The 20986-nt window shown below is 39.3% G+C and overlaps 1 protein-coding gene across 10 annotated transcripts in view; it reads right to left on the bottom strand.

Moving 5' to 3' along the window:
- Myo3a (myosin IIIA) overlaps positions 1–20986 on the bottom strand; it is a 193919-nt gene that overhangs the window by 58554 nt on the left and 114379 nt on the right. For all 10 annotated transcript variants that reach the window (XR_008215713.1, XM_052728082.1, XM_052728087.1 and 7 more), the window contains 3 exons: positions 17193–17319; positions 12788–12998; positions 10221–10365 (listed from right to left, as the gene is read on the bottom strand). Coding sequence is in view for 9 of the 10 variants with exons in the window: in XM_052728082.1 (XP_052584042.1) it covers positions 10221–10365; positions 12788–12998; positions 17193–17319 (483 nt within the window). In the remaining variant the exon portion in view is untranslated. The remainder of the gene's footprint in view (positions 1–10220; positions 10366–12787; positions 12999–17192; positions 17320–20986) is intronic.

The following is a 20986-nucleotide window of genomic DNA, read 5'->3' as shown; positions in this document are numbered from 1 at the left end:
AAATTTGCAGGCAAATGGATGGAACTAGGAAAAAATCATTGTGAATGAGGTATCCTAGACCCGGAAAGACAAATATGGTGTGTATTTGTGTATATTTGTATTTTAGCTGTTAAGTCAATGAATGATAACCCAGCTACAATCCATAGAACCACAGATGGTATAGAGTAATGGACTAGAGGGAGCACATAGATCTCATTAGGAAAAGGAAATAGAATAGATACTTGTAGATTTATGGGGGGGTGGAATAGAGGGAATCAAGTGGAGATGGGAAGGGGAGGAGGTAGTGGGAAAGAATGTGGAGAGAGAGCTAAAAATAAAGGGTTATTGGAGGAGTATTATAGAACCTAATACAGTAAAAATCTCCTAAAATATATACAGATGTGAAGGTAATCTAAATGAAATAACCAAATAATGGGGAAGACAGAGACCCAACAATGTCCTATTACTGAAGACAACATCTACATAACTCATTGAACATGAATGTGTTGAACTGTTGCCTACACAGAGCCTTCACCCCATGTTCTAGGGTTTTTGTACAGGAAGGTACTCTGCATACTATCAAAAGAGAAATGTAAACACCAAGCCGTCCACAAACCTTTTGATCTACAGTGGTGTACTCCCTGCAAGATATGCTAGGGTAATGGTGGCACAAAGCTTGTGGGAGTAGCCAAACAATATCTGATCTGATTTAAGCCCCACTTCACAAGATGGAACCCATGCTTGACACTGATTGGGGGACTAGATAGCCTAGAGACCTAGGGTAAAGCCAAATAATACCAGTCAAAAAAATAAAAAAAGAAAATATAGTGATGACTCCTAATGATATAAATGACTTCTAATATAATAAACAAATTACACTTATAATAGGAAATAAAGGGTTTCACACACCAGTATTCCAATACCTGTTTGTTGATAGTATACTGTAATTTCTCAGGCAGAAAACCCAGCAAGTAGGCCCAGCTGGCCTGACGCCACAATGCCTTGATAGCATTGATAGCCTTGATAGCATTGGCTGAAGCTGCCACTGAACTGCTTATAGGAGCATCCCCAAGATCTGGAAAGAGAATGTCTGGGATGCTCATAGCAAACGAAGCTGGATGAGGCTTGCAGGGAGAGTGGACTGTAGCAGATTTACCAGATGGGTCACAATGCCTGGTTTATTTATAAGCAGAGGCTTGAACCCGGATGGTGGTGCATGAAAGACAAACATTGATCATCATTCCCAGGCCCTATCAGAAAGCTGGTAGACCTGACGAACACTTAAATAAAACTGCAGGTTACAAAATCACTATATAAAAGCCAGTAGCTTTTCTATAGAGCAGCACCAAACTTGCCAAGAACTAGGCACTGACAAGAGCTTCAGAGAAGTTAAAATACCAGGAATAAACCTACAGAATAAGGTGAAAGACTTCTGCAGTGACATCTTTCAGACACTGAAAAAAAAAAAAACAGGCAGAAGAAGACACTAGACAAAGAAAAATCCTCCAATATTTATGGACTGGGCAAAGTCAATCACATGGAAATGGCCACACTGCCAAAAGCAATCTGGAGAGTCAACAAAATACCTATCAAAATTCCAGTGACATTCTTCACGGAACATAAAAATATTAAAAAAGAATTCGTATGGAAACACAAAAGATAGTTAAAGCAATCCTAAGCAGGAAAAACAAAACAAAACAAACAAAATAACCAAAAACCAAAACCAAAACCAAAACCAAAAACCAAACACTGCTGGAAATAAATACCTGACTTTAAATTATACTTCAAAGTCACAGTGACAGAGACAGCATAGCACTGACACAAAACACACACACACACACACACACACACACACACACACACACACACACAAACACACGCGCACACAGGAAATGACAGCAAACCCAGAAAGAAGCACACACAGCTATATCCTCTTATTTTCTAAGAAAGGTTTCAAATTACACACTGGTACTGGCAAAAAGTGGATATCCACCTACAGAAGACTGAAATTAGATTCATATCTCTCATCCTGTGAAAAAAATAAATTCAAAATGGATCAGAGTCCTTAATTCAAAACTTGGAGCATTGAAACTGCTAGAGTAAATTATAGGGAAAATACTTCAACATGCAGGATTTGGCAAAGTTTCCTGAAAAGGACTCCAGTATCTTAGGACATAATCCCAGGAACTGATGAATGAGATTGCACGAAATTAAGAGGAGTCTGTACAAGGAGTTATGAGCAGAGCGGCGGGACAGCCAAGAGAAGCTTCGCCAGCTTTAGTTCAGACAGGAAGTTAATATCCAGATTAGAGAAAAAAGTTAAACTTCAAAAGCACCAACTGCCAATCAATAAATGGGCTAACAAATTGGATAGTTTTCAAAACAAGAAACACCAATGGCCAATCAACATTTCAAAAGTGTTTAACACTCATAGCTATAAGGAAAATGCCAATTAAAAACTACTTTGAGATTCCATCTGACCCCAGTCAAAATGGCTATCTATCATCAGTGGAAAAAAAAAAAAGATAGCAAATGCTGGCGAGGATGTGGGGAAAGAGGAAATCACAGTTGCTGTTGGCGGGAGTGTCAACTGTTCGGCCAAACTTGGAAATCAGTATGGAGGTTTCTCATAAAAAGGAAAAGTAGAGCCATCTGATGACCTAGGTATACCATCCTGTATGGGACCACAGAGGTGCTTGCACATCCATGTTTATTGTTGTCCTATTCAAAATGTTGTGCCCGTGTTGCGAGAACCCCCTGAGCAAGACCACCACAGAGCCGATATCCAATGTAAAACACACAGGGGTTTATTGATAACAAGCAAGCCTGGGCTTGGTCTGTGCCCAACACTCCACACAGCAGGTGAAGGAGGACGGCCCTGAGCTCTCAGGGTGAGGGGTTTTTAAAGGGAAAAACCGCAAGCAGGGTGGTACAAGCCTTGGCGTCATATGATTGGGTGAGGGTGTGTAACCTTTGAATTTACTAGTTGGGGGTTACAGTTATCATTTTGGGGCAGGCCTAGACAAATCCCATGCCTTGTCCTTGAGCTGCCAGGGAGGTTGGCTGGCCTAGCACATACTGACTGTGGGGGCTGACTCAGTGGCCCAGGCTGTGTCCTTGAGCTGCCATGGAGGCTGGCTGGCCTCACATGTTCACATTGACCCATGCACGTAGCTCTAAGTTGGTGAGGGGTCCCAGACAGTAAACAACTGGCTGAACCTTGAGCAATCAGAGTACGTGCAGAAAGGGAGCTACTGCAAGGACTGCCTTTTGTTCATGGCCCTCCCAGAAACTGTTTGCTCAAGTCTCAGGAACCTGAAATTGAGGCCTGATCTCTGAGAGAAGACTGACAGTCTGTTATGGCATCTGTTTGGTCCTTTCAAAAATAGCAAGGGAATGGAACCAGCCTAGATGCCCATGAATGGGTGATGAACAAAATTATGGTACATACACACAATAGAATTTTATGTAGCCATAAAGAAAAATGAAGTCATGAAATCTGAAGAAAATTGGGTAGATTTGGAAACAATATGTTAAGTAAATTAAGCCCAACTCAGAGACAAATGCTAAGTGTTTTCTCTCATATGTGAATTCTAATGTTTAATTTTTTGGTATTGGTGATGGGGTTCAAGACTGTCTGTGCAGCCCTGGTTGTCCTAGAATTTGCTCCATAGATCAGGCTGGCCTCAAATGTTAAAGAAGACAGGAGAGTGAACTAGATACATTGGACATGAAAGTGGACAGGAATGACTACTTAGAGTGTAAGGTACAACAGAGGGAGGGGCAGGGAATGGGGGAGAGAAGTGGAGGTGGGGCATTAACAAAAATAAAGTTTGCATGAAAAAGCCATAATAAAACTCATTGCTTTCTATGTTAATTAAAAACAGAATTACAGCAATTATATGGACCTATGCTAATTGTACATTTCATTGTAATTATCTTTATTAAAAACTTTAGAAGTGCCAGTGCTGTGGGATGTCCTTCTGTTTGTTGTGAATATGTGTTGCTCCCATTGGTTAATAAATAAACTACTTTGGCCTATGGCAGGGCATGATAGAGCCAAGTGGGAAATCTAAGCAGAGATACAGGGAAAAGAAGGGCAGAGTCAGGGGAGAAGCCATCCATCCATCCATGGAGCAAGATGCCAGAAGACTGGTAATGCCACAGCCATGTGGCAACACATAGATGAATAGAAATGGGTTAATTTTAAGTAGTAAGATTTAGTTAATAATAAGCCTGAGCTGTTCGGCCAAGCAGTTTGTTGTGGTGATATTGTGCACCCTAATAAATTTCTCTGAGGTCAGAGAACAGAACAGCCACTAGATACAGAGGCCAGAAAATGGTGGCACTCACACCTTTAATCCTATCACTTGGGAGGCAGAGATCCATTCGGATCTCTGTGAGTTTAAAGCCACACTGGAAACAACCAGGCATGGTGACTCATGCCTTTAATCCCAGGAAGTGAGCCTTTAATCACAGGAAGTGATGGCAGAAAGCAGAAAGGTATGTAAGGCGTAAATACCAGGAACTAGTCTGGTTAAACTTTTGGTCTGGTTAAGCTTTTAGGCTTTTGAGCAACAGTTCAGCTGAGATTCATTCTGGATGAGGACTGAGAGGCTTCCAGTCTGAGGAAACAGGATCAGCTGTGGAACTGTCGAGGTGAGGAAGCTGTGGCTTGTTCTGCTTCTCTGATCTTCCAGCATTCACCCTAATACCTGGCCTCGGGTTTGATTTTATTAATACGACCTGTTAAGATTTGTGCTACAGTTTGTAATTAAGCCTCTGAGTGATTATTTTAGAAGCAGCCTTGGGATGGGACAGAAAAGCCTCTGTTTACAGCTGGGTATGGTGGTGCACATGTCTTTAATCCCAGCACTTAGGAGTCAGAGGCAGAGGCAGATCGATCTCTGTGAGTTTGAGCTCAGCCTGGTCTACAGAGTGAGTTCCAGGAAAGCCAGAGCTACACAGAGAAATCCTGTCTTAATAAAAACAAAAACAAAAACAAACTGAAACCAAGCTAACCAAACAAACAAAAGTCTACAGAATGCTTTTTTATTAATTGGAAAGCTAAAATAAGACAAAAATTATCACCAGTATGCACACAGTTTTAACAGGGAAGAAATTAGGTCATATAAAATAAGTTACCCCTCTGCAAAACAACTTGTAGTCTTTCTAAAACGTTTATTTTGAATCGCCTACACAGTTTTTTAGATCAGACAACTTATTTCTTTTATTTTATAGTATTAAAAAGTTTGAAATGTAGGCATTACATATCGAGTGCATTCTTATTCTTTGTAAGTACTACAAATTATGTCCTGAAGCTTATGTTAGAAACATGCACCACTCTAGACCATGAACAGCTGGAGACAAAGTTATCTATATTTCTTTCTGCAGGAGCAGCCAGAACAGAAATTCTTTTTTTTTTTTAATTTTTATTTTTTTAAATTTTATTTTGTAATACAATTCAGTTCTACATATCAGCCATGGATTCCCTTGTTCTCCCCCCTCTGGTCCCCCTCTCCTTCCCCCCAGCCCACCCCCCATTCCCACCTCCTCCAGGGCAAAGCCTCCCCCGAGGACTGAGATCAACCTGGTAGACTCAGTCCAGGTAGGTCCAGTCCCCTCCTCCCAGGCCGAGCCAAGCGATCCTGCATAGGCCCCAGGTTTCAAACAGCCAACTCATGCAATGAGCACAGGACCCAGTCCCACTGCCTGGATGCCTCCCAAACAGATCAAGCCAATCAACTGTCTCACCCATTCAGAGGGCCTGATATAGTTGGTGACCCCTTAGCCATTGGTTCATAGTTCATGTGTTTCCATTTGTTTGGCTATTTGTCCCTGTGCTTTATCCAACCTTGGTCTCAACAATTCTCGCTCATATAAACCCTCCTCATTCTCGCTACTTGGACTCCCAGAGATCCACCCGGGGCCTAGCCATGGATCTCTGCATCCAGAAACCTCAGTAGTTGGATGGGGTTTCTAGCACGACAATTAGGGTGTTTGGCTATCCCATCACCAGAGTAGGTCAGTTCAGGCTCAGAACAGAAATTCTTAACTTATTGTTTCAATATGTACTTTAGTTTTTTGCTTATAAAACAACTCAACTTTCAGCTCTCACCCACAGGGGCTTATTAAATGATATATGTAATGGTCTATCTATGTGTATAAACAAATATGAACATATCACATTAACTTTAGTTCAGTTAATAGCTAGTCAGATGTGTTACTTGAATGCATGAAGAAAGGCTATCCAAAGTATTATGGACACTGAGTGGGTCTTCAGTATTCTAAAATCGTAGTTGAAGTTTTCCTGTGCCCCACCTGGCCTGTGGTCAGGACAAATCTCTCTTACCCACCAGTCCTGCAGCCGCTTGGACCCAAGTAAACACACAGAGGCTTATATTAATTAAAACTGTATGGCCTAATGGCTCAGGCTTCTTGCTAGCTAGATCTTACATCTTAAATTTACCCATTTCTATAAATCTATACCTTGCCACATGGCTCGTGGCTTACCGGTATCTTTACATCTTGCTTCTCCTGGTGGCAGCTGCTGGCAGCATCTCATGACTCAGCCTTCCACTTTCCAGAATTCTCCTCTCTGCTTATCCCACCTATACTATACTTCCTGCCTGGTTACTGGCCAATCAACATTTTATTTATCAATCAATCAGAGCAACACATTCACAGCATACCCAAAGACATCCCCAGCATAAAACAGTCCCTTGTTAGTACCATGTACCTATGCTGAGTGTCCAGTGGTTCTTAGGGGCAGTGGCATTTGTCCTGATCCAAACTACAGTTGATGTGCTTTCCCTCAATTTGAAATGTAAATGAGTAGGGAGACTTCATTCACTGTGTGTATGTTCTTTACCACACTGAGCACACAACAGTATGAAATTAAGTCAGAGGACAAAACCCACTACAGTGCCAGCATGGAGAAGCTTTGACAATGGATACACACTTCTAACATGGAGAATGTGATTATATACCACTCAGACTGACTTCCTAACACCCTTTGATTGTTTTTGAGTTCTTTCTTATATGAAAGAAAATCAGAACATGCACACACACACACACACACACACACACACACACACACACACCCCAAACACAAACAAAACCTTGGCTATTTCCTGTGGAAATTCAGATTGAGAGCTCTTGTAGGACAGTGCCTTCTCATTGGAAATCAGACAATGTCTTTGCTGCCCTAGGCTCTATCAACTATAAGCCTTCTGGAAAATAAGAAAAGTTGTCAGTGTGTCTATTACACAAATGTAACAGGGAAGGCAAGGTTGAGTGTTACATCTGTACGATTCATAAAACTGAGGAGACCACAAACTTTCAGCTGTAGCTGATTAGGGAGATTTCAGAAATACATTTTTGAAAGATTATACAAGTACATTCCTTGGCTGAGAGTTTTCTGTTTTCAGGGAGGGGATCTAGGTAACTATGGAACTGTTTCACATAATTGTTTTCAGATAGCTTTGATTTAAAGTTCTTTCTTTTTTTTTTTTTTTTTTTTTTTTTTTTTGGTTTTTCGAGACAGGGTTTCTCTGTGTAGCTTTGCGCCTTTCCTGGAACTCACTTGGTAGTCCAGGCTGGCCTCGAACTCACAGAGATCCGCCTGGCTCTGCCTCCCGAGTGCTGGGATTAAAGGCGTGCGCCACCACCGCCCGGCGATTTAAAGTTCTTAAGATCAATATATATGTATATAAATTTGTTCTATACTGGGGAAGTATAAAAGCTCTAAATATTATGAAATACCATATGCTAAGAATCGTCCGGGACAAACTAGAAAAACAGTGTTGCCATAGAATATCTAGATGATAAGCAAAAGAAAGGGATATGAGTTATGGATCCTTAGATATTTAATTAATGTCCACAGAAAGGTAGGTTATGAAGAGAAAAGCGGCATGGCTGCCAGGGTGACAGGGGCATGTTCTGAAAGGAAAACGAGGGGTCCATTAGCTGGATGCCAACTTTCCAAGAAATGTAACACTGTCTACTTGACAAGTTAATTTGGATACCATTATAAGTATGTCACAAAACATGTTTTACTACATGCTGCAGTTTGGGAGTGTCCACAAAGGCTCATGTGTTGAGGCTTGACCTCTAATTGGACATGCTGTTTGGGAGGTAACGGGGACTTAGGGAGGTCAGTCCTAGCTGGAGACAGTGTGTCACTAAGGGCAGTCCTCTGAAGGTTAGAGCAAGCTTCTAGTCTCTCCTGATTTCTGTCAGCCATAGTGTAAGACACTCCTCTGTTCCATAAGTTGGTCTCTTTGATATTTTGGTCACAGTGATGAAAATGTAACTAATACACTGTGGTGTATTGATTCTGTTGGGATTGGGAGGGGGAATGACATTCAAAATACCTTTTAAACCAACTTTCTATGGTGTCCTGTGAAACACTGCAACAAAATGAAAATTGAACTCAACTGAAAAAAAAAACTTTCATAGCAAACCATTGTTTAGAGTTCAGGGTCACAGAATAATTGATTTCTTTTGGCTTCAGTAAGACAAGTGCTTTACTTGTGAAGATGCTGTCCAAGGCATTTTTTGGGGGGGAGGTGGTGTTGGTAATTTGGAGGTATTTCTTTTAAACCTCTCAAAGATAATTAAAAGTTGCTACAGGATAGTTTTCTTTAGCAAGCACAAAGACAAAAGAAAAACATTAGGATCATGGATGAAAGGAAAGTCTACTGATCACAGTGGTCTGTAAACACCAACATTCTGTAAGATGTAAATACCAGTAACTGTGATATATCTCCACACAGGTCTAAGGCTAGTTACAATAAAAGCAGGTTCTAACTCTCTGAGAGAACAATGACAGTGGTCTGACAGTAGAAGCCATTGAATTATCAGATGGATGCTGTGTAGGGATGCACTGTTCCCATACAGTGAAATCCATAGACAAACATGTTTACTTATTTCAATCTTTGATGGGTTCTGTGCTGAGACATTAGAGCAAAATGACATTAATTTAAAAACTGTTCTATGTCAGCCTCTGAGAGCACTTAAATAATTATGGGATGATCTTGGACATCAGAGTTTATGGCCTGGTGAAAAAGGCCACACCGAGAGAGAGTAAGGCTGGAGCCATTTCAGTGTAGTGGGGGAGGTGGACGCGGATGCTGTGCACTAAGGATATCAAGGTGGGGGAGGGGAGAAAGTGCAAAGAAAGGCATGTGGCACATGCGTTCCTGGAGCTTGGCAGTGAGCGTGATAGAGTGAAGGTCTTGGCCAGAGAGACAAGCAGAGTAAAGAAAGGCTTTCAGGCTTCTACTTGCTCTTTATTTTAAGGTGATTTAATGATGTATCTGGAAACCAGGAAGATTCCAATGGAGAGAAGTGGTGAGGGGACCAGGAGAGGGTTAGGAAGAGCAAGACCATGAATCTCCACCAGAGCCTGACTGGGTATAGCAGAGGGAGAAGTAAACAAATGAAGGCAGTGTCTTAAATTTGGGTCCTTCTCTGGAACTAAGATGGACAAGCTTTCTTCTGTGACCACTGTTGTCAGGCTGTAGTTTTGAAATGGAGTCTGAATAAATCTAAACCTTTTAAATAAAAGACTCATGTCCCTCCATTTACATAATTTAAATTAAAACATCAGTTCTAATCAGTAAACACAAAGCAAAGTAACATAATTTGAAAGTGACAAATGGCATGGGGCTCTTTTAGGTTTAATAAAATAATTTAAATAGTCTTAATATGAAAGTGTGCCAAATGGAATTCAAGTAAGTCTCTGCTTTCTCTGAAGGGAAATATTGTTGGAGCTGAACCATAAATTACACATTGTACCTGACAAAATTATTGCTTCATGTCATTTGCATCAAACCCATTATCTTGAATTCTGTTGCCTGGATACTAGGATTCGTAAGTTTAATGCACTGTAGATGGATATTGAAATTTCAAACAAAATTCCAGCAATGCATTCTAAAAAAAAATAAGTGCTTGTAGACACAAAGGAAATATCTTTGTTTGCAGCAGCTCAAAGTGGTTAAGTTTTAAAGAAAAGTGCACTGGTTTTGAGTGAAGGATTTAGAACGACACCTGTCTAGTCACATTAAATTCACACTGTATTTTTTTGTTTGCATTTTTACTATGGACATGGAGAAAAGTAAATATTTTCTTTGTCTTTGAATGTTATGGCATGGAATGTATGGTCCAGGTACTGTTTATCCTATGTAATTACGCACTAACACACACATGCATCTTTAGAATCTGTACTTTCAACTTACCTGCTCCCATGCGAACACGTGCTGATTAAAATAATACTGGATCTGTTCATTTGCAATGTTAATGCACAGCTGCTCGAAGGAGTTTCTTTTGAAATTTTCAAAGCCGAATATATCAAGAATGCCGATGCTCAGCTCCTCATCCCCACTGGAAGAATTAAAGAAGTGTTCCTTGAGTTATTGCTCATTTCCTTAGGAGGTGATGCAAAGCAGAGCATCTTGGAATTCCCATTGATGACTGAGTTAATTAAACAAGTCTCTCCACAGAAAACAAAGATAATGGAGGTAAGATTAATTTTAATATGTGCATGGAACAGTATTTTTACTAAGGAACCCACTCCCATGTTCTTATACACCTCAACAGAAGTCCCTCCATGCCTCCATGGGGTGTAAGTACAGTCATAGCCCTGTGTGAGTCAAGCACTCTAGAACAACCTGGCTCATGTGCAGAGCATCGCAAACATACAGACAACCAAAACTTTACCAGAGACTCAAAAATTCTTTTAAAATAGAAAATGTCTTACTACAAATGTCTTAATTATTCTCAAGGAACTTTTATTTATATTTTATTTATTTGCTTATTTGTATTTAAATACAAATCAAATGTCAACCTAGAGAAAGATACAAATATGTAGGGATTCATCTGATAGTTAAATGCTATAAGCCAGTTGTGGTGGCACACACCTGTATTTTCAGCACTTAGGAGGCTGAGGCAGAAGACTTGACAGTTCAAGTCTGGAATGCATAGTGACATACTGTTTCAAAAAACAAGTAAAAACCAACCCAAAGGGGGAAAAGCAACAAATGGTTTTCAAAATACAATTAAATATTATTTTACGCATGAATTACCTCAAATGCACATTTCTTTCTGCTATTACATGTTGCTAGTTCTGTTCACTAAAACTTAGATAATTGCTTAAAATTTTTGCTTCTCTCAGTAAATAGACTGAAGTAATTTTATGTGTACTTTAAAATGAAACTACAAAAGCTTCCCTTTGGGTTTACCCTTTAGTTAGCATAAGCGATGCTCAGTGTTATGTGCTGAGGATGTGTGACTGGAAGCCAGAATCTGCATGTGTTCCCACATTTGGAGAAAGTGACTGACTAAGAGCTCAGAGTGGAAACATGTGACTTCTAAAACTTTAGCCCCACTGGATTATAGGTGTCACACATCTATCCCAACACTTAGGAGGCTGTGGTAGGAGAATCTTGAATTCTAGGCCAGCCCGGGATGCACAGACTGTCTCAACAACAAGAAATCTTAGCAGCTGTCTTGACAGCTGAACTAAACTATCACAACAGGTCTTGGTTCAGTTTTTTTTTTTTAAACTAGCCACAATTAAGATAGCTCTAAGTCTTGGCTAGTTATGGCTCATGTAAGAACAATTAATATTTAGCAGACATGCTACAATGGGGTTTTTAGCACACCACCCTTCTGGGTACCATCTAGTGTTAAACATACAGGTAAGAGTAACAAAGTGAAGCCAATGGCCCTGATGATCTTGTTTACAGTATGTGGAATATACAAATGTCAAAACATTCCTGGATGTTTTGTCTTTTTTACATGATGCTTAACATCATAGAGATGGTCACTAATGAGCAAAAAGCCATTTTGATATTTAGTCATTCTGGGCAAACTGCGTAATGATCTGAGGCTCAGCTTATTAGGGACTGGGGATGCTCAGGAATGATTGTGATGGTGACATCCACGGAGTTAAGACCCATGGGCTAACAATGGGTGATCTGGACAACCTAGCTGTATATTATGATAGAGGATAGGCTTTAGTGGAAAATAATGAACAAGTGCATGTGTGAAGTGTGCATAAGGTGATCTTTCGTACTTAGTAAGCAGCTACACATGAAGATAAGGTCATCTTTGTGTAGATGTCCATCTTGCTTTTTCACATACAACATTTCTAAAATTCCTATGACCTATGGCAGAAAAAAACTTCAGATAGTCTGTAAGGACTTCCATCTCTACAAAGCTAGTCAATGGTGGCTGTGATTCTCTTTCTACTGTGAAGTCCCAGGAGAACCACAGACATAAGGTGTCAGTGCTTATATGCAGGCTACATTGACTATTATCTACCATGGTCTTGTGCACTTCCGAATCAAACTTCCTTGGAAGTCACAGCACCTATTCCTGCAGGTGCAGTGAGAGCTAAATGAAAAGAAAGCTTTGCTTCATAGTCAGAGTTTAATTTAAGGCTATGAGACAAAAATAAAGAACGGCTGGACTGACATTTTATACAAGTGTAAAACGGTACACACTTCACGGTACACAGTCTAATTAAGAGAATATTTGAATTGATAATATGATGCCACACTTAAAAATCTCTTTCTACCATGATTACTAATATTGCTGCAGTTTTTCTTATAGCAATCAAGATATTTCATAGTTACATGGAATGATAATGTGATGGCACTACTAGGAGATGAAGCATATCCATAGGAACACAACTTTGATAATTAAGTTAAACCAATCAGAAACATAGTCAAAGGGACTTACACAAACCCAAAACAGACACACCACCTAACATTTGCAGAAAACAGTTGTATAGAACATTTACCTTGGTGATGTGTCATGTTTCAACAAACTGTTAATACAATTGACTATCCAGCTAAAGAGACGTCCATATAAAGTTTTAGACATGGCATCTCGGACATCAGTAGCTTTTTCTACCGTGTTGGGTCGGATAATTGTTTCCCCTCTAGTGACCACACAGTGAGAGGTAAGAGCTTCCTGTAGCTCATCTGCTTGAATGCAAAGCAAAGACGCTGCTGCAAAACCAATAGATGATTGTTAGAAGACAGTGAAAATGACTATTTTCAGAAAACAGAAACGTCTAAATTCAACTGCAGCACCTGACATTACATAAATACGTGACTGTTTCACGGTATCCGAATAAGCTGTCATTCAGTATTAGTCTCCCGGCCTCTTCCTGATGCCTTTATTCTTGCCTCCACTAGCCAAAGTGTGGCTGCTGCATGGCACAACACAACAAGAACCAAACTGCCTGAGAGAATGCCACAGCTGCACAGGTGTGCAGTTACTCATGTGACGTCAACACTAGTTTCACCAAATTGTGCTAAATATTTTAAAAGCACAATGAGTAGGTTTGGTAGAATTTTGATATGATTCAAGTGGACTTGAATGACATTTGACAGCACACATCTGACAGAGCAGGAACTTGACATTCCCATACTTCTTGTTCAGCTTTCTTTTTTGTTTCATATTCCAAGTGCTAAATTTTCTTAAAACGTGATACTCAAACATATATTTAACATTTAATGATATCCAAATATAATAGGAATTTACAGTTAATGATGCTGGAACTTAGTAAGGAAAATTCATTTTTTTTTAATATAACAAGTATCTTTTTTCTTTTTGTAGGGAGGGCTGAGTCCAGGGCTTTGGGCATACTGAACCAGTGCTCTACCACTGAATCGTCTACTTACACCTACAATAGACATCTTTAGCTAAGTCTACTGCATGAAGAGAGGCTAAATCTTCAAATAAGTTACTATATTTAAAAATTTTCCCAACATTTTGAATTTGTTCTTAGACATCCAACAATGTAGTTTTTGGTTTGTGAGCAAGATCAGTGAACTCTGGCTTGACCTGTTTCTTCACATTGAAGACGCAAGAAGCCATACATGGTCCTTACAGAAATTCTGCCTTTCAGGTTAACACGACTCATCTCTTTCCTTATTGGCATAGCTGCTGCCATTGCTCTGCACAAACACTGTATCCTAATATTTTAATCATTTCCCATTCTCAGTATTGCTTATAAATAGCTTAATTTGCAGAACAATATTCTAGCATCTATACCAATTATGTTGGTAATTTTAAAAATCAGTTGTTTTCCTATGTGCATAGTTGTAAAAAAATGTAGCATCTCTTGAGCATAAAAGATCATAGAAACTCCACAACTGTTCCAAACTATGTAAACACACTGAAGCTTTTTGACACAGCTGTTTGATTACCCTCCAAATACTTGCTAATTCTGTTCTTATTGGCCAATGAAAGACCGAGAAAATAAATGTAATTTCATAGATTCGAGACGTTTTACATTATTAAAGTAGCCAGTATGACAGGAAAAAAATTCTTCTATTTAATTATTCCTTATAAAGATGAACACTTGCTTCCTCCAAATTTTTGTGACTAGTGGTTCTCATTTTATTGACTGCCTTCTTGCCTGACATACTCACCCTTTCCTAATCAACTTTTGAGAGCTCTTTAAGCTTAGAGAGAGTGATGTTTTGATACAGATGTTGCAAATATTTTCTCTCATTTCCAAAAATGTTCATTTATGTTTCTTTACTATGAGTTTTAATTTTTACAGTTAAAAGCTACTTTTAAAAAAAGATCATTTGCTTTTGGACTTCTGAATATAAAGTCCTTCTCACCTCAGGATTATGCTTCACTGATGCTTTCCTTAGTTTTCTTGCCCTGAAATTTGTAGCATTTAGAATCTTTAGAGGGGCCAGTTAGAAAGCTCAGTGGGTGAAGGTGAGGCCAAGCCTGATGGCCTGGGTTTGACTCTGGGATCTACATGGTGGAAGGAGAGAACCAAGATGTCCTCTCACCTTTTCACGTGTCATATAATGCGTAAGTAACTAAATGCAATAAAAATTTAAGAATCCGTTTTGGTATACAATGTTTGGAGAGGATTCAAGTCTTCTAGCTGTCTCCCAGTTAGCAATTGGTTGTCTCTACAATGCTGTCTCAGTTGAATAGTAATGTCATTGTGGCCATTTTAGTTGGCTCTTTTGCCGAATGTTATCTCCCACTGACTTGTATGTTTGTTTCCATCCAGATACTGTTCATTCATCTGGCATATATGCATTGGGTGTTTGCTACATGCTGGGCATTTTATGTAAGGCTATATTGTTAGGAACAATGCTTTGGAAATAAGGTTTCAGTCTTGATGGTCTTTATCCAGAGGAAAGGAAAGCCAACTAAGAAATTTAAGTGGGGGGAAGGAGGAAAGAGGAGGGGGAAAGGGATGGGAAAATGAGATAGAAGTAAAAGAGGAGGGGAGGAAAATAAGACGGGGTGCTGATGGAGGATGGGGATGAGATGGAGAACCCATAGATACATTGGCTAAGTGGTTTCTGCATGAGCCTAGAAATGATCAGCTCTCTAATCCAGTAAATGATGGGGAGGTCACTCACTTCAAGCAAGAAGTGACCATGTCATGAATGAGAATGAAGATAGTAAACATAACAGAAAGAAATAATTGTCCTTGATTTAGAGATAATTGTTTAAAATGATGTTATAAGTAATTTAAATGCAAATTAATGTGCTTAATTTTTTTCTACAACTGGCTATTCTAGGAAGTAGTTTGAATAATTTTAATTATATATATATATATTACTATTATTCCTTTGTGAACTATTTGGTTTTCCTGCTATATAAAAATAGGTTTCAGTGATTAATTTTTTAGTTAGTTTGTTTCTACATTTATTCTTACGTATGGCTATTATGTTTTGGGTCTTAAGTGTCTCCCAATGGCCCATGTGCTCAAGGCTTGGTTACCAGGCAGTGGTATTTTTGAGAGGTGTTGGAACTTTCGGGAGGTGGAGTCCAGTGGAAGAAGTTAGGTTATAGGTGTGTGCCCTTGAAGGGGATGTTGGAATTCTCCTATCTTCTCTGTCTGTGCTTTCTTGTCACAGGAGGTGAACACATTTGTTCTATTAAGTGCTCTCAGTCTTGATATTTTACTTCATATGGGCCCAAAGCAACAGGCAAGTGACTATAGACAGAAAACTCAGAAACCATGAACCAACATACTTCATCCTTTAAAGCGATTTATCTCAAGTATATGTCTCATCAGTGTGAAGCATAATAATATAACCTAACAACATTGTGTCTCATTGTGCTGGTCACAGATAACACTTCAATTATGACTGGGAGGGGGCATCGCTTTTTATCAATGATGTTACACCATTATGACTTTCCTTCTAATAATCTAGTGTCTTGTGTGCCAATTGTATTATTTTACACACAAAGAATCAGTACAGGTGTTCTCAAGGTTTCCAGGTCCATGACAATCACTATATCAACCTCAGTCAACTGCTCTAGTTCTCTTACAAAATTGCTTCCAAAGCCACATAGGATACAGAAAATAGGTATCTTAGAGACAGCTCTGGACCAATTAAATAAGTAACTGGAGGAAAAATGAATACATAAAAATTAGTATTATGATTCTCTAGGCTGTGAATGAAATTCACAACAAATAAGGGATTATGGGGGTGTATGTCAATATTAAAAAGAAAAGAACAGGATATAGTCTAAATAGGTAAAAGCTATGTCACTGGGAAAAATCAGTGGGATGCCTTAAATTATTAGGGACATTTTGCCAAGCTCCACTATTAAGAGAAAATTTGATTTGGAGCAAGAATGATATGTGTCTCTTGTATGAAAAATGGAAAATTAATTAATCTATGATAAAAGAGTGAATGGAATTCAAACAGTAAAAAAATACACAATTGATACAGGTTCTAAAGACTAGAACACAATTTTAATTCTTTTTTGTACTACATCTTACCAATATTTTCTGCGTTTTCATATTAAAACTCAATTTTTGACATAGTTATAAAAGCTTGTCTATGGAAATACTGTTCATAGCAATCAATTTGCATGTTTTTCTTCAAGATTTGTTTTTCTTAGCTGATTTATTTTTATATTTTTAGTTCTTCCAAACAAGATTTCTCTGTGTACTCCTGGCTGTCCTGTAGATCAGGTTGTCCTTGAACTCAGAGATCCACCTGCTTCTGCCTCCCAAGTGTTGGGACTAAAGGCATGAGCCACCATGCCTGACTTGATAGCTGATTTTTACAACTTTCATGCAGCTGAGTCTGAGCACTCTATGTGGGATCTACATGAGTATAAGTGTTTGAAATTATCCCATGTGACCCAGCATAAGATATGGAAGAATTCAGTTTTGAATGGAAGACAATACAACTCACAGTTCTCCAGAGCTGCGTGATTGCAGATGTAGCTCTTGTCCATCTGGTACTCAGTTGCCACAGAGGAGAATTCAATGTTTCCAACATTCAAGATTGCGGCCAGCACACTATACACACTTCCAAGTTGCTAAAATATATAATAGGAATAGTAGCATCAAATCTGGCCTAGAGCAGTGTGAGGACTATGGCTGGGACAGATGGAGGAAAAGCCTTGGGTTCCAGCACAAGAAGGTCACTCTGCATACTATGATGCCAGACTAAGACCCAAGCAGACAAAGATTCATGTAGCCTCAGCCTCATTCATTATTTTGACTTTGGAGATCAGCACAAAGCTGTTTCCTTATGAGAAGTTAAAATATTTTATTAATGTTAATATAAATAGACACAGAAAGGAGGAGCATTCCTCAGAGGAAGTAGAAATATTCATTAGGTTATAGATAATTTATCTATGTGAACTTTAGAATGTAGTGTTGTTATTATCACATGTCCATTTTCCAGAAGCCATCTTAGAAGTTAGGATGGAGGGAGAGTCTAGAAAGAAGAATCAAAAGGTCCCAGCATCCAAATCCAAGGATACATGGTGGTTAAGACTATGCATAAAAACTGTATACTACAGCTCAGAGTTTATAGTATTCATTACTATTTAACATAGATTCTTAATGTTCAGGAACACGCAGGCATGCATGCACACATGCAAGCTTGCATGTGATTCTCTCTGAAGACACTGGGGGATTTGTCACAGTCTCTGCATGTCATGGTATTATTCCAACTACCTTCATGGTGCAGGAGGCTCAGAAGGCAGCAAACCATGACCTCAACTTGGCATGCCTTGCAGCTATATCGATGGGTCTTGAAGAAGCCTAGCTTCAGGTCCAGGTATGGTTGTGACAGAGGAGAAGTTGAGTTGTTCACAGCATAAAGACTTGTCTATCCATCCAACTATCTATCTCCAGGACTGACAATCACCAAACAGCCTAGAGTAATTTGTATTTGGTAGTAAGTAAAACATTTCTTCTTACATATAAAGTAAACAAAGCTTTGGTAGATCTAAAGACTTTCCATAAACTTTGAATGAACTGGGATTTGAATCCTGTCTCCCAGCTCACAGAATGCATGATCCTTTTCCACTGAGGAAGGAAAGCAGCGTGGAGGAATAGACAACTCCACAGTTCCATGTACCTAGACCAACTCCAGCACTAATTTCTTTACCTGTGGGATGAACAGCATGTCAGGAAATATATACAACAACATGTGATTCTAGAGTCACAGTTACTTCTTGAGCTTGAATTCTGGTTCTTCACGAAAAAAGTTGTGGTTTCTTTGTTTATTTTGTTTTGTTTTTAACAAGGAGATGAGATAACAGAAGACTGTATGAATTCTAAAGGGATTCTATGAACTTTCAAGTGTGTCAGTGGTTCATGGCTCTTGATGTATTTTGTCTAATTTAATTTCAACATACTTTTTCTTCTGATACAGGTGTTATTAATACTGTGACATAAAACCATTTCTTGCGACTGGCAAGATGGCTTAGTGGGTATAGGTGTTTGCAGCCAAGCCTGACAGCTGGAGTTCAGTCTCTGGACCCACATCATAGAAGGAAAGAATCAGTTTCTACAAGTTGTCCTCTGATGCCCACATACATGCTGTGGTGTGCATGTACTCACACATGTGCACACGCACGCTCACATATGTGCACACGCGTGCACGCACACACACACAATCATAAGTGTGACAACAAACTCATTCCACCCTGAAGTGCAGAAAGCACTTCAACATTTTATCATAAAGCTTATAGGATAGTTAGAGATTTATTTGTATGGATGTCAAATCTTCCCCACTCAAATCTATACAGAATTGTTCAAAGAAGCTCTGTTGGAAAGATTGAAAAGTTTGTGGGAATAACACCCGAAGGATACTCAAGTTGTTTTCTTCTATAAACAAGTCAACCCTTCAAAATAGAGTTGCCTGGTTGGAGAAGGCATGATAGTTATTGCTCCGACTTGGTTCTGGGAATGGAAACCAGAGTCCCTTGGGGATGATGGCCCTGATGCTTTTGGTTACATTCCTTTCTTATAGCCTGAATCCACACCTGAAGCCTTGCTGAAGACCATGCAAGGAAGGAGAAGGGAGGGGGACAGTGACTATACTGAAAAGCAGGTTGGTACATGGTAGGTCAGGACAAGGTGATCTCCCCCTGCTGTGGAACGTGGCACCCCACAGTCTAGTCCTGGAAGAGCACAGACGCTCATGCTCCCATTGAAAAAGGACAGAGGAGTCCGGCTGAGGACCAGATGTTCTGAGAGATTACATACTACTGGAGGCACTGTGTGTTCTTTAAGGATGATGTGTACTTCATTCTATAGGAAGGAATCACCATGCACACATTGCTAATTGTTTGTGTTGAGTTAACCTTCAATCTAGATGGAACCCAAGTGAATGGATAGGAAGGAACTCATGACTCAGTGACCTTGGTGTTTGTGAACACTGCTCCTGCTATGGATAGGAGATGATAGGGAGAAAAGTACCAGCATCACAAATCTTAGAGATAAGACCAACCATCTTACCAGAAGAGCAAGAGTAAATCTTGGAATGTTGACTGTCTTGTTTCCCTTCCTATACAACCTGCTTGCTGGAGATGAGATGTGAGGAAAATCTTTAGAATAATTTTCTACTGTCTTCTCAGACCACTGGCTGTCTGAATAAAACACAGCTGAAAGATTCAGCTTCTGTTTGTGCCTATGTGAGGGGCAGCAGGGCCACTTACAATACCAGGCAAAAGGAGCTGATGGGAAAGAAGACCAAACTGTGACTATTCTACAGAAGGGGTAGTATGTTCTCTCTTCTCAGGCCAGATTCTGCAGACACAACAGTAAAACAACATGACTTACTTGTAAAGACTAGAGTGGAGTCCAAAAACTCCTCAGTTTTGGTCATAAGATCACAGACACTAGAAAGTTGGAAGTGACTCAGAAATTAGCAATCTCCACCCTCCTTTTACTGAATAAAAAAACAGAGAAGCCAGTTATTGGTCTAAATCCACATCCAGAAATAGTCAATGCCAAGGACTTCAACCCAGGGACACTGAGTCCCTAACAGGGAGTTAGCCTATACCAGCTGCTTCCTTGATCTTATTTATGGATTAGTTCAAGTCATCAGTGTTGGCTGAGTCATGCAATTTGAGAGTTGTGACTTTTTAAAAATGATTTTTGAATGAAAACCATACCTATGCATCAAATTATTACTTTTGTATTATTAGTGAATGACTGGGTAGAAGGGACACGCCCATTCCTTCCATAACTAGCACAACTAATCTTAACAACTGAGGTGATGGCATTCAGGGAAGCATGGTGCTTTGTATGATGCTTGAAAATGCTTAATTTTCATAAGTATTATTTGATCTCAATTAAAATTCTGGCTGAGAATCCAAAGAAAACATGTCAGCCTGTGACTTTAGACTATTAGAGGAAATGTTAAAAAAAAAAGTTAAAGGAGAAAACAAGGGTCCTTCTTGTTTTAGACATAACAGATGCCTTTATGCAAAGAAAAACAAAAGTTACTGCTTTAATGTGAACTAAATGGTGTGGTAACAATGTTCAGTTGAGTCATCAGACCTCTTAGTATTTATTGTAAAAGGATAATAGCAAAGTAGCTTTGGAAATTGCATGGCTTAAACATTTTGGAGTTTTCCAATTTGTGTTATTTTTAGAGACTGTCTAACTTTGACTTGCCTGTCATTACTTTGGTTTGTGCTGATTCACAAATGCACACGTGAACGGTAAACCCTGGGAAGGCTG

Source organism: Peromyscus californicus, unplaced genomic scaffold, assembly GCF_007827085.1.
Source record: "Peromyscus californicus insignis strain IS unplaced genomic scaffold, ASM782708v3 Scaffold_8__1_contigs__length_139910024, whole genome shotgun sequence".
Classification (NCBI taxonomy): Eukaryota; Metazoa; Chordata; class Mammalia; order Rodentia; family Cricetidae; genus Peromyscus; species Peromyscus californicus.
This window is presented reverse-complemented; position numbering and strand designations above follow the sequence as displayed.